Here is a 13,250-nt window from a genome sequence, read left to right on the forward strand (position 1 = left end):
CATATTGATCAACAAGTGAGAGAGAAGGGCCCATGCCCTGTGTTGCTTTGGAAATCGTGGTCCCCACCCCTGTGTATCCTCTGTGCATCATAACAACATACATTCCACACTTTAATGCCGGGGTCGGGAAACTTTTCGGCTGAGAGAGCCATGAACACCACATATTTTAAAATGTAATTCCGTGAGAGCCATACAACAACCCATGTGTTTTATGCATTATCCAATAAAAATTTGGTGTTGTCCCGGAGGACAGCTGTGATTGGCTCCAGCCACCCGCAACCATGAACATGAGCGGTAGGAAATGAATGGATTGTAATACATGAGAATGTTTTTCCGGGGTCCAGCCCTGGGGGAAAGGATCCAGGGGTCCCACAGGAAGAGACGGTGTCGGCACGAATCGAGTGAGAGAGCCGGATTCTTCTCTTTCTCTTTATTCTCCAGTTAGCATTTACTGCCAGGCATCTCTGCCAAATGCTGGTCTAGCTTTCTTTTTATGCACACACACTAAGTTACAATCACATGGTATTCAGAATACATTGATTAATTATTGTTTTTGTCTCACTATGGTTACATTTTCTAGGTAACAGTTAATTCATTTCTATAAACTATAAATCATTCAAAGTACAATTATACAATAACTTGAACAGCAATAACAATGTTGGTACAAACTTCTAAAAGGTCAGTACTGAATAACAACTCTACCTTACCTATGATGCTATTGTCTAATCAAATTTTATTTATTACTATATTCATACTCTAGTTAAGTTCTAACTCTATTTTTCTCAGAGTGTTCCACCACCTGCAGGTCAGGTATGCAAGAAGAAAGGAAAGTTTCTTTACTACATGAAAAGGCTCAGGGAGGTAAAGTGATGAATTAAGTGAAGGCTGAAAAGTGCTCTGTGTATAGTTACTGTTTCCTATCTATTCATCAGTCACAATCTATTCTTTCTAACATGATTAATAAGAAGAAGTTCTCCTACCAACTTAACCCTTTATGAGGGATATCATAGCCAGCCTCTTATGTCTATGAGCCCAGTTCAAGGGGCTTACAGGCTTTTCTGTGGAACTCACACCCTCTGTCTCATTTCCAAAGAAATTACTATGAATCTTCAGGGAAAGCACGGTACTATTATCCCTGTGCCTTAAATGATAGCACACATCCAGAAAAGGGGGGATATAAGGCCAGATTAATTCAAAAAGGTCAAAAAGGGGGAAGTATCGTTGTGCCTCTCCTCTGCGGTGACTTTGTCAACCCGCAGCTGTTAGTCTTCACTGCGGTGACTATATTAACCAGCAGCCATTGGTCTTCTTCTGCTGTGACTTTGTCAACCAGCAGTTGTGGATCTTCTTCTGCTGTGACCTTGTTAGCCAGCACTAGTGGATCGGCTCCCGACAATGTTTTATATTTTTAATGTTATTATTTTTCTTATGAAAGATTTGTCTGCGAGCCAGATGCAGCCATCAGAAGAGCCACATCTGGCTCGCGAGCCATAGGTTCCTGACCCCTGCTTTAACGAGATGAGGGTCATGGCAGACATCTCTGTTAAAAGGAAAGACAAAAAGCTTCCCAGATTTAGAGTTAATTTCCAGGAAAAGGGATTCCTGGTCTAAGAGCATTTACCTGTGTTCCATCATTAGCTTTTTCCGTATTGCCATATGGTCTCTATAATTATTCTTTGGGCAGCCATATAGCATTACACCACCGCTGTACAGAAAACTTTGCCTGACCATTCCTTTGAGTTTCCAAATGTTCACTATTATAAGCAATGCTGTGGTGTGCTTCTTGTGTATATAGTTTTAAAAATTATTTTGGGAATGAGATAAAAGGGTTGAATGAGGTTCTTTTTTTTTTTTTACAGAGGCAGAGATAGACAGGGACAGACAGACAGGAATGGAGAGATGAGAAGCATCAATCATTAGTTTTTCGTTGCGCATTGCAACTTCTTGGTTGTTCATTGATTGCTTTCTCATATGTGCCTTGACCGTGGGCCTTCAGTAGACCAAGTAACCCCTTGCTGGAGCCAGCAACCTTGGGTCCAAGCTGGTGAGTTTTTTTGCTCAAGCCCCAGATGAGCCCGTGCTCAAGCTGGCGACCTCGGGGTCTCGAACCTGGGTCCTTCCGCATCCCAGTCCGACGCTCTATCCACTGCGCCACCGCCTGGTCAGGCGAATGAGGTTCTTTTTCCCTAAGATGTAGTCACTTTTCTCCACCTTCAAATTGCTTGCTGCTTTCCCAAGCTCCCCCTGACCCTACTCTTCCGTTTCTCCTGGGTCCTTTCTCCCGGTGGGGGTGAGGGGGTGGGGAGCAGGAGTGCAGGAAGAAGGGAGCTGGGGCTCCCAGGCTGGTGGCCTGCGCTGAGACTCCTGTCCTTCCAGCTGTGTGGGCTCAGGAGGATCAGTCCCGCTCTCTGAGTCTTGGTTTTCTAATCTGTAAAAATCAGGGTTTAGATTCTGGATCCTGACACCCACCACCTGTGTGACCTTGTGCAGGTACCATGTTTAATCTCCTGGGCCCTCAGGTTTCTGATCCGTATGAAGGGGCTGCTGACCATGGATCTGTTTAAGGGGCTGAGAGGTTATTGTGAAGATTAAGGAGCCACACACAGCCCTTAGCACAGTGCTCAAATAACTGGTCATTCTTACTGAGGACATCCGAGTTCTATGTCCTTGCCACAGTCAGTCCAGGCCCTCTGACCTCGGAGAAGGCCCCTCCTCTCACCTCTCTGCAAGATAGACTCCTCCTAACCCTGCCCCTGCTCTGACAACTCTCCCATCCCCCACATTTACAAAGTGACAGCCCCAACTATCCAAAAGGTGAATGACTTGAGGGGTAGCAGTGGGGGTAGAGATGGGGTCTCAGGAATAGAGGGGGGCTAGGGCCTAGGGTCCTTTCTGCCACCAACGGGGAGCCCCTACACGCTCTCTTCAGTGCCAGTGCAGCTGGGGACTCGGAATGTGGGGGTCCCCTGATTGGGGGCTCAGATCCTGCAGCAAACACCAATTCCCTGCACCAGGAGACCCCTCAGCCCCCCAGGGTACAGCCTGGCTACTCCAGACCGATCTCTCCCTAGGATGTTTCCTTTCTCTTCCCTCAGGGGAAGCCCTGGGGAGAGTCACCCAGTGGGTGGAAGCATCTCTAGTCTCCCCCATTTTTCAATAGCGCCTCCTTCCACCCTCCCACCTCTGGGAGGAACCCAGTGCCTTCCCCTCCCCCGCCCTCTCACCCTTAGCTGGTGTGGACATTTTCACAGGTATGAATGGTGGTCCTGAGCCTATGGATGCAATTTGAATGGCAGCCACTTTCTAACGGGGGCAGTATATGGAGGGTGCGGGGTCTCCCAATGGCCCTGGCACCGCTCACAAGGGAGATGATGTCTCAGGCTGGCCACCTCCTCCAGCCACCGGCGTGTGCCTGGCTTTCTCAGTGCAGGTTTGAGCGCCACCACCTGAATCCTGGTGGGTTTGGCTGGGCTAGATTCATCTCCCGTCTCCAGACTGAGCAGGGGGTGCTGACGCAGCCTGAATAAGTGCGCTCTTAATCCCCACCTGCCATCTGGGAACAGAAAAGGGGAGCCCACTCCAGCCTCTGCCTCCTGCTTCCTGGAGGGGTGGGAGGGGAGGGGTCAGCTCCACAGGAAGCCACACCCACAGGTGTCACCCTCAACTCCTCAGCTCACACCCTGGCCCATCTTCCTCCTTCCTCCTAAGGGCTCCCACCTCCTTCTTCCTGCCGCTGGGCAGGTCTCCCTCTCCACTCGGGGCTCCCTGGCAGCAGCCTCCTGCCACAGGGAAGGGCCTGCTTCCTGGTGTGCTTGGAAACCCACATTCCCCACCCAGACGGGTGCGTGTGGGCGCTGAGCAAGGTTGGAGCTCAGAGGACGCCATATCTAAACATAGCCCTGTGGCATCGAGGCACATCCAGCCAAACCTGCCTTTCCCTCTTCCCTTCTTCTCTTCCTTCCTGCCTTCCTGCCATTCTTCCTTCTCTCGCTCCCCTCCTGCCGACCTCTCACAATTGGATGGTTACACACACACACACACACACACACACACACACACACCCCTGTGAAATGGCACCACAATCAGGATACAGAGAACAATCCATCCTGCCCAAAGCATCTTCGTGTCCCTCTCACCTTCCCTCACCCAGCCCCAACCCCCAAGCAATCCCTGGTCTACTTTCTGCCCTGACAGATGAATTGCGTTTCCTAGGGTTTTTTTTTTTTTTTTGATAACTGGAATCTTATAGTGTGAAGTCTTTTTTTTTTTTTCTTTTTTGTCTGCATTCTTCCACTTGGCGCAATGATTCTAAGATTCATCCATGTTATCGCACGGTGTAAATAGTTCGTCTGTTCTGACATTCCATTCCACGGTATGAATATACCACAGTTCATTTAGCCATTCGCTTGTGTAGGAACATTTGAGTCGTAACCACCGGGGGCTATTATGAATAGAACTCCTGTGCACACTCCCTATGCGTCTTGTATGGACGTCACTCTTTGGGTTCTCGTGGGTAAATAGCTTAGGAGTGGGATGACTAGATCATGCAGTAGATGTATTATATATATAAATTAAAATGATATATAATTATGTATAATTATATTATATAATTATATATAATTTGTGTATATAAAATTGTGATAAAGACACATAACATAAAATTTACCATCTTAACCATTTTAAGTGCTCAGTTCAGTACCAAGCCTGTTCCCCTCGTTGAGCAGCCGGCCTCCAGAACTGTCCACCTGGCAGAACTGGAACTCCACACCCATTGGCCAGCGGCTCCCCAATTTCCCCTCCCCCTAGGCTGTGGCAACCAGCACCCTACTTCCTATTTCTCTGAGTTTGACTACTTGAGATAGGATGCAGTGTCTGTCATTTTTGTGACTGGTGAGTTCGCTTACAATATTCTCAAGGTTCGTCCGTGTTGTGGCGTGTGACAGGATGTTCTTCATTCTTCAGGCTGGATAACATTCCAGCGTGAGTATTGACCACGTTGTCTTTTCCCATTTGCTCACCAGTGGGCTGTGGGTGGCTCCCACCTCTTGGCGATTATAAATAACGCTGCAGTGGGCGTTGGGTGTGCCAGGCGCTCTTTGAGATTCAGTTTTCAATTCTTCTGGATGTCCGTGGACTGAGGGCTAGCCCCAGAGTGTACGTTGGACTTTTCAAGAAACCACCCAATTATTTTCCAACGTGGTTGCTATCGTTTTACGTCCTCACCGGCGGTGGGTGAGAGTTTCTGTTTCCCCAGTTTTCATCAACTGGTGGGTCTTTTTATTTATTTTTATTTTTTATTTTTCTGAAGCTGGAAATGGGGAGAGACAGTCAGACAGACTCCCGCATGCCCCTGAACAGGATCCACCCGGCACGCCCACCAGGGGCAACGCTCTGCCCACCAGGGGCGATGCTCTGCCCATCCAGGGCGTCGCTCCGTTGCGACCGAGCCACTCTAGTGCCTGGGGCAGAGGCCAAGGAGCCATCCCCAGCGCCCGGGCCATCTCTGCTCCAATGGAGCCTCGGCTGCGGGAGGGGAAGAGAGAGACAGAGAGGAAGGAGAGGGGGACGGGCGGAGAAGCAAATGGGCGCTTCTCCTGTGTGCCCTGGCCAGGAATCGAACCCGGGACTTCTGCACGCCAGGCCGACACTCTACCACTGAGCCAACCGGCCAGGGCCTGGTGGGTCTTTTTAAGTTTAGCCATTTTACTAGGTGCCTAGTGATCTCTCACTGTGGTTTGAATTTGCCACTCTGTAATAACCAATGGCGTTGGAGAGCCTTTTCATTTGCTTATTAGTGGTCCAAGTAGCTTCTTTTTTTTTTTTTTTTTTTTTTTTTATTTTTCTGAAGCTGGAAACAGGGAGAGACAGTCAGACAGACTCCCGCATGCGCCCGACCGGGATCCACCCGGCACGCCCACCAGGGGCGGTGCTCTGCCCCCCAGGGGGCGATGCTCTGCCCATCCTGGGCGTCGCCATATTGCGACCAGAGCCACTCTAGCGCCTGAGGCAGAGGCCACAGAGCCATGCCCAGCGCCCGGGCCATCCTTGCTCCAATGGAGCCTTGGCTGCGGGAGGGGAAGAGAGAGACAGAGAGGAAAGCGCGGCGGAGGGGTGGAGAAGCAAATGGGCGCTTCTCCTATGTGCCCTGGCCGGGAATCGAACCCGGGTCCTCCGCACGCTAGGCCGACGCTCTACCGCTGAGCCAACCAGCCAGGGCCCAAGTAGCTTCTTTGGTGAAGCATCTGTCCAAGTCTTTGGCCCATTTCCCCCTAGACATTTAATAAGTTTTTCTTTGTTTTAGAGTAGATCTAGATTTATAGCAAAAATATGAAAATAGTACAGGGAGTATCAATACATTTCACATCCAGGTTTTCTTATTCTCACATCTCACGTTTGTTAGACGTTATAGTATACCTATACCTATATCTATACCTATACCTATGCCTATGCCTATGCCTATGCCTATATCTATACCTATACCTATACCTATATCTATACCTATGCCTATACCTATATCTATACCTATGCCTATGCCTATGCCTATATCTATACCTATACCTATACCTATATCTATACCTATGCCTATACCTATATCTATACCTATGCCTATACCTATACCTATATCTATACTTATATCTATATCTATACCAATACTGACAAATTATTATCAACCAGAGTCTATACTTTATTCAGATGTCCTTAGTTTATACCCGATCTTCTTTTTCTGATCCAGGATCCCACCCAGGACAGCACATCACCGTAGCTGTCACGTCTCCTTAGGCTCCTCATGGTTGTGACCGTTTCTCAGACTCTCCTTGTTCGCAATGACTTCGGCGGGTTTTATAGACCAGACCAGATATTGTGTCGCAGGTCTGCCCGTTGGGGTCTGTCTGTTGTTTCCCCGTGATTAGACGGGGGTTAGGGCTTGAGGGAGGAAGACGGCAGAGGCAGAGGGCCATGCTCAGCAAGCTGTGTCCAGGGGGGCGATCTGCGTGACACGTCGCTGCTGACCTTGACCTTGACTGACCGCCTGACTGCAGGGGTGCTTGCCAGGTTCTCCCCCGGGAAGTTCCTCTTCCTGCTCTTTCCATGCCGGGCCTTTGGGAAGGATGTCACTGTGCCCGGCTCATTCTGGAAAAGTGAGGAGTTACTCTCCATTTCCTTGAGGTCAGGTGTCTACATAAATTATTTGGAATTCTTCTGCATGGAAGACTTGTCTCCCCTCCCCTTTTACTTATTAGATGTATGAACTCATGGATGCTTTGGGCTATTATTCAACTCTTTATTTTCCTCAAATTGTCCCATCCTTGGCAGCTGGGGGCTCTGTCAGTGGCTCTTTTGCCCACTCAAAAAACCGAATTGTTTGTTTCTTCATTTAAGAGTTTTTATGTATTCTACATAAATGCCCTTGGTCAGAAATATTTCTTGTAAATATTTTCTCTCAGTCTGGGATTTCTCTTACCAGAAACTTTTAAATCTACCTCAGTCTTGCTTATCTTAGAAAACTTGCCCGGGGTCCCTCTCCCCGTCTCCTTCCTGACTCAGTCCAGGCCCCTCCCTCCCTCTCGCTCCGCTTCTACCCTTCCAAGTACCCACCCACACACACACACACACAGAGCACACGGCCACCGTCACAGCTTCAGTTCCCGCCCATAGATGGGGCTCCCAACTATACATATAACCCTCATCTCTTCTCTGAGACCCAAACCCACGCAAACCCACCTTGTCAAAGCCAGAGTCAGGTCAGCACCTCCCCGCCTAGAAGTCCTCACAGTCTCCATGAAAATCAAGGGCCCTCGGTGCTGCCTACAAGCCCTTGTGTGACCTGATTCCTGGGCCCCTTCAAGCCTGTCCCCCACCACAGTGCCCCACCCTGGCTCCAGCCACACCACCTTCAGGGCCCTCAACCTCCTAGTCATGCTCTTTCCAACCTGTGGCCTTTATGCATGCTGTTCCCTCTTGTCTGGAATGCTTGTCCCCCTCCCACCCTGAGCATCCCCTGGACCACCCATCTTCAGATCTCAGCTTACCTGTCCCTCCCTCAGGGAAGCCTCCCAGTTAAGTCCTCCCTGCCTCCCTCTCTCCTCACGCCACACCCCTCCCTTACCGAACATTTGTTCTCGATTAAAACTTGAGCTGACCTGGGTGGTCGGTGCCTGTCCCTGCACTGGATGGTAAATTCCAGGAAGCCAGGAATCGTCACCTTCACCTCCTCAGTGGCTGGTATAACCCCCGGCATGTGCCGAGGCTCGGTAAAGAGCCACTGAAAAAGTGAATTAATCCCCAAACACTTGGATTAAAATACAAATGAGCCCTGGCCGGTTGGCTCAGTGGTAGAGAGTCGGCCTGGTGTGCAGAAGTCCCGGGTTTGATTCCCGGCCAGGGCACACAGGAGAAGCGCCCATCTGCTTCTCCACCCCCCCTCCTTCCTCTCTGTCTCTCTCTTCCCCTCCCACAGCCAAGGCTCCATTGGAGCAAAGATGGCCCGGGGGGTTGGGGCTGGCTCCTTGGCCTCTGCCCCAGGCACTAGAGTGGCTCTGGTTGCAACAGAGTGACGTCCCGGAGGGGCAGAGCATCGCCCCCCCAGTGGGCAGAGCGTCGCCCCCTGGTGGGCGTGCCGGGTGGATCCCGGTCCGGCGCATGCAGGAGTCTGTCTGACTGTCTCTCCCCGTTTCCAGCTTCAGAAAAATACACAAAAACAAAACAAAACAAAAAAATACAAGTGTAAATTCAGGTAAGTAGAGAAAGGCCATTGGTGAAAACTAATCCTATTTAGGAAAATAATTTGGAAAACCACCCTGCCTGAATAGCTCAGGTGGTTAGAGCAGGGGTCCCCAAACTACGACCCACGGGCCGCATGCGGCCCCCTGAGGCCGTTTATCTGGCCCCACTGCACTTCCGGAAGGGGCACCTCTTTCACTGGTGGTCAGTGAGAGGAGCACATCCTGTGCTCCTGGAGTACTGTATGTGGTGCAAAGCGCAGCGTCGCTCAGGTACAGCACTACTTCTGGTGACGTGGAATGTACACGTCACGGCTCTGGAAGCGCATCATATCACTTGTTACGGCTAGCAGTGACAAGTATGGAACTGGACATTGACCATCTCATTAGCCAAAAGCAGGCCCATAGTTCTCATTGAAATACTGGTCAGTTTGTTGATTTAAATTTACTTGTTCTTTATTTTAAATATTGTTTTTGTTCCCGTTTTGTTTTTTTTACTTTAAAATAAGATATGTGCAGTGTGCATAGGGATTTGTTCATAGTTTTTTTTATAGTCCGGCCCTCCAACGGTCTGAGGGACAGTGAACTGGTCCCCTGTGTAAAACGTTTGGGGAACCCTGGGTTAGAGCATCGTCCCGAAACGCAAAGGTAATGGGTTCGATCCCTGGTCAGGGCGTACACAGGAACAGATTGATGTCTCTTCTCTCTCTCCCCCCCCCCCATTCCTTTCTCTCTAAAATTAATAAGTAATTTTTAAAAAAATTAAAAGAAAAGAATTTGGAAAACCATTTTTTGCAACACCACGCTGAGGTTGGGGGTTAGTGACGCCACCCGGGGCCTACATTTCTGTCTTTCCTAGATGCCGCTTACCTTAACTCTCCCTCCAAGAGAGTGATCTTCCCGCGGGTGGAGGTGTTCTGCCGCATTGAACTCGCCCTGGGGGACCAGTGTCCTGAACGCAGCCAGCCAAGCGCCCAAACAGAGCGAGCCAGTCGGGCAAAGTCCGTACAACCTCGCGCGCAACTGGCTCCCCAACGAGAAGGAAGCAGTGGCCCCCCTGCGTCCCCACCCGGACAGACACCTGAACCCACCCACGGGCGGCCTGTGACGTCACCTGTTCCACCGCCTCTCTCTTCATCTGAGCGGTCACCTGCAGCGCTGCCGGCCCCTTCACCATCACATTCTCCAACTGACCTGCCACCGGCGTCACTCCCGGCAGTGCCCTCGTCACCCCGCTCAGCAACTGCTCTGTCACCTGTGTCACCACAGCAGCAGGTACAGCTGACGGCATCACCACCCAAACCCCCACCTTCCCAGTCATCTAGGTCACACAGGCCACCCTGGGGGCCTTCAGCGGTGGGGGCACCTCACACATCGCCTCCGTGTTCTTCAACGTCACCTGCACAGTCACCTGTGGAGGAACTGGGCTCACCACAGCCCCAAGGTATGGGCCCTCTGGCTTCTCACAGCTTCCTCGCCTCTGGAGCCCCTCAGCAAGGGTGTGACAACCTGGCGGCTGATAGGCATTGCTTTAGAGAAACACGGTGACAGGGTCAGCGGCTAGCTTCAGCGGGTCTAGCTGGCGTGAGGACAGGCAACCACAAGAGAGCACTGTATCGGACATTGGTCCATTTCTTCTTCTTCTTTTTCCAAGTGAGAGGAGAGGATACAGAAAGACAGACTCCCACATGCACCCCAACCAGGATCCAACTGGTGACCCCCGTCTGGGGCCGATGCTCTGCCCATCTGGGGCCCTGCTTGCAACCAAGCTATTATTTAGCACCTGAGATAAAGGCTCTGTGGAGCCATCCTCAGCACCCGGGGCCAATGCACTCAAACCAATTGAGCCATGGCTGCGGGAGAAGAAGAGAGAGAGAGATAAAGAGAGAGAAGGGGGAGAGAAGGAAGGGTGGAGAAGCAGATGGTCACTTCTCCTCTGTGCCCTGACCAGGTATTGAACCTGGGACATCCACATGCTGGGCCGACACTCTACCACTGAGCCAACTGGCCAGGGCCTGCCCATTTCTTTAATCCAGTGATTCTCAAAACATGGTTTCCAACCAGCAGTGATGCATCACCTCAGAACCGGTTAGAAATGAGAAATTTCAGGCCATGCTGCAGACCTGAATCACAGACTTGGGGGGTGGGGCCCAGATTTCTTTCTCACGAGTCCTCCAGGTGATTGATTCCTTTGGCCGCTTATGTTTGACAACTGCTGTTCCGGTGAATTTTTATAGTGGAAGCTGCTGTGCCATGCAGGGCTGCTCAAAGGGTGGTCCAAGGGACACTGACAGTCCCCAGACTGTCACTAGTTCACAGTGAAGTGAGTGCGGAAGTGGAGAGTAAGCAGTTAGAAATGTGCACAGACATTTGCCATGGTGTCAAAGAAGTTTCCCAGTTCATTTGATTGTATTTCACAAAAGTACTAGTCCATTATGGATTGTAAATAAGATTTTTTAAAAAACTGGCTCTTTCTGCCTGTGGTGGCACAGTGGACAGAGCATTGACCTGGGACGCTGAGGTCCCAGATTCAAAATCCCAAGGTCGCTGGCTAGAGCCTGGGATCATAGACATGACCCCAAGGTCACCGGCTTGAGCCTAAAGGTCACTGGCTTGAGCCCAAGGTCACTAGCTTGAGCCCAAAGGTCGCTGGCTTGAGCAAGGGGTCACCCACTCTGCTGGAGCCCCTCTCCTGGTCAAGACACATGTGAGAAGCAATCAAAGAACAGCTGAAAGTGTCACAACTACGAGTTGTTGATTCCCTTCTCTCTCCCTTCCTGTCTCTGACTCTGTCTCTGTCTCCCCTCCCTGCAAAAAACAAACAAACAAACAAAAAACCCCAAAGCAAAAATCTGGTTCTTTGCTGCAGACTGTTTGAGTAGCTCCGTTCTAGGGGCTGCCAAGATGAACGGTTCTCAGTTCCCCACCGTCAGGAGCTCTCCCCTCCTGCCAAGGGGACACGGAGCCCACCTCAAACATACAAGCTAGACTATCAAGTTCTGTATAAGTGACAGAGTGCACTGAGGGTGTTGGTAGAGAATAGATCACCCTCTCTGGGGGGGGGGGGGGAGGAAGGCTCCTGGCAGGTGCCCACTGAGTTGGAATAGGCGAGAGTCTATGGACAGTCACGGTCCCTGGGATGGGATTGGACAAGAGTAAAAAGAGCATTTCTGATTGTGAGTGTTCTAGAAGCTCAGGTGCAAAGAAGGAAAGTGCAAGGAGCATTGGGGATGAAGAGGACACCTGTCTGGCCACTGTGGATGGGCCAGGGCGGGGGCAGAGGGAGAAGCCCGAATGACAAAGGCAGCCAGGCTGCAGGGTCCCCCTGGCCCCTCAGCCAGGCCTCCACAGTTAGCCGGGTAAACCTCGCACAGGGTGGCAAGTGCTCCTTCTTTTCTGATCTGCCCCGAGTCACGGGGGACCCTTTCCCTGGAATAGGTCTACCTGGATTCTTTTCATCACAATGAGACAAAAAATAGAACAATACGAGCCGGAAAATTGGTCCAAGTGTTTCACGTTCTCTCTTACTTCTTGTTAAATAAGACGCATTGATTTTGTTATCACACCTGTGCCTAAAGGTAGCCGTCTCCAGGTGCCTGAGCAACCCTGGGCCCTGAGCTGGCCTTCCTCACTCCTACTGGGGGTGGACAGGGGTACAGAGAGCCCAGCGGGGGGCGGTTTCACCCCCAGGGGACGTTTGGCAGTATCTGGAGGCCAGAGACCCTGCTAAGCATCCTGCAAGGCGGACAGTCCCACGACCAAGAATTATCTGTCCCTTAACGTCGGCAGTGCTGAGCCTGAGGAAACCCTATTGTAGCCTCCAGCTGAGCCTCCAGAACGTTCTCAGCCCACTGTGGGAGCTGGGCAGAAAGGCACCTCCCCAGGGGCTCACGTTCTCGGTCACACAGGGATGGCCACGGTGTTGGGGGTAGGGGGCTTTACAAAAAGTTCCAGGCAGATCCACAAACAAAGGAACTGCAAATAGACTGGAGATATCCACCAGCCCCCCCACCAATGAAAGAACTTCAGGTAGAGGAATCGACTAAATTCCACATCATTTTTATTTGTTATTAATTATATATTAACCTATATGTTATATATCCTCATACTCTGAAAACATGCAAAGAGCTTTTAAGAACAATGGTCATAGGCCCTGGCCAGTTGGCTCAGTGGTGGAGCATTGGCCTGGCGTGCGGGGGACCCGGGTTCGATTCCCGGCCAGGGCACATAGGAGAAGCGCCCATTTGCTTCTCCACCCCCCCTCCTTCCTCTCTGTCTCTCTCTTCCCCTCCCGCAGCCAAGGCTCCATTGGAGCAAAGATGGCCCGGGCGCTGGGGATGGCTCCTTGGCCTCTGCCCCAGGCGCTAGAGTGGCTCTGGTCGTTGCAGAGCGACGCCCCGGAGGGGCAGAGCATCGCCCCTGGTGGGCGTGCTGGGTGGATCCCGGTCGGGCGCATGCGGGAGTCTGTCTGACTGTCTCTCCCCGTTTCGAGCTTCAGAAAAATACCAAAAAAAAAGGAAGGAAGGGAGG

At 51.1% G+C, this 13,250-nt stretch overlaps 1 protein-coding gene across 1 annotated transcript in view; it reads left to right on the forward strand.

Moving 5' to 3' along the window:
- The window catches only part of PNPLA1 (patatin like phospholipase domain containing 1), a 54,624-nt gene that overhangs the window by 32,510 nt on the left and 8,864 nt on the right, over positions 1-13,250 (forward strand). Inside the window, exon 6 of the mRNA XM_066236521.1 lies at positions 9,580-10,164. Coding sequence (XP_066092618.1) covers positions 9,580-10,164 — 585 coding nt within the window. The remainder of the gene's footprint in view (positions 1-9,579; positions 10,165-13,250) is intronic.

This window comes from Saccopteryx bilineata, chromosome 1 (assembly GCF_036850765.1).
Source record: "Saccopteryx bilineata isolate mSacBil1 chromosome 1, mSacBil1_pri_phased_curated, whole genome shotgun sequence".
Classification (NCBI taxonomy): Eukaryota; Metazoa; Chordata; class Mammalia; order Chiroptera; family Emballonuridae; genus Saccopteryx; species Saccopteryx bilineata.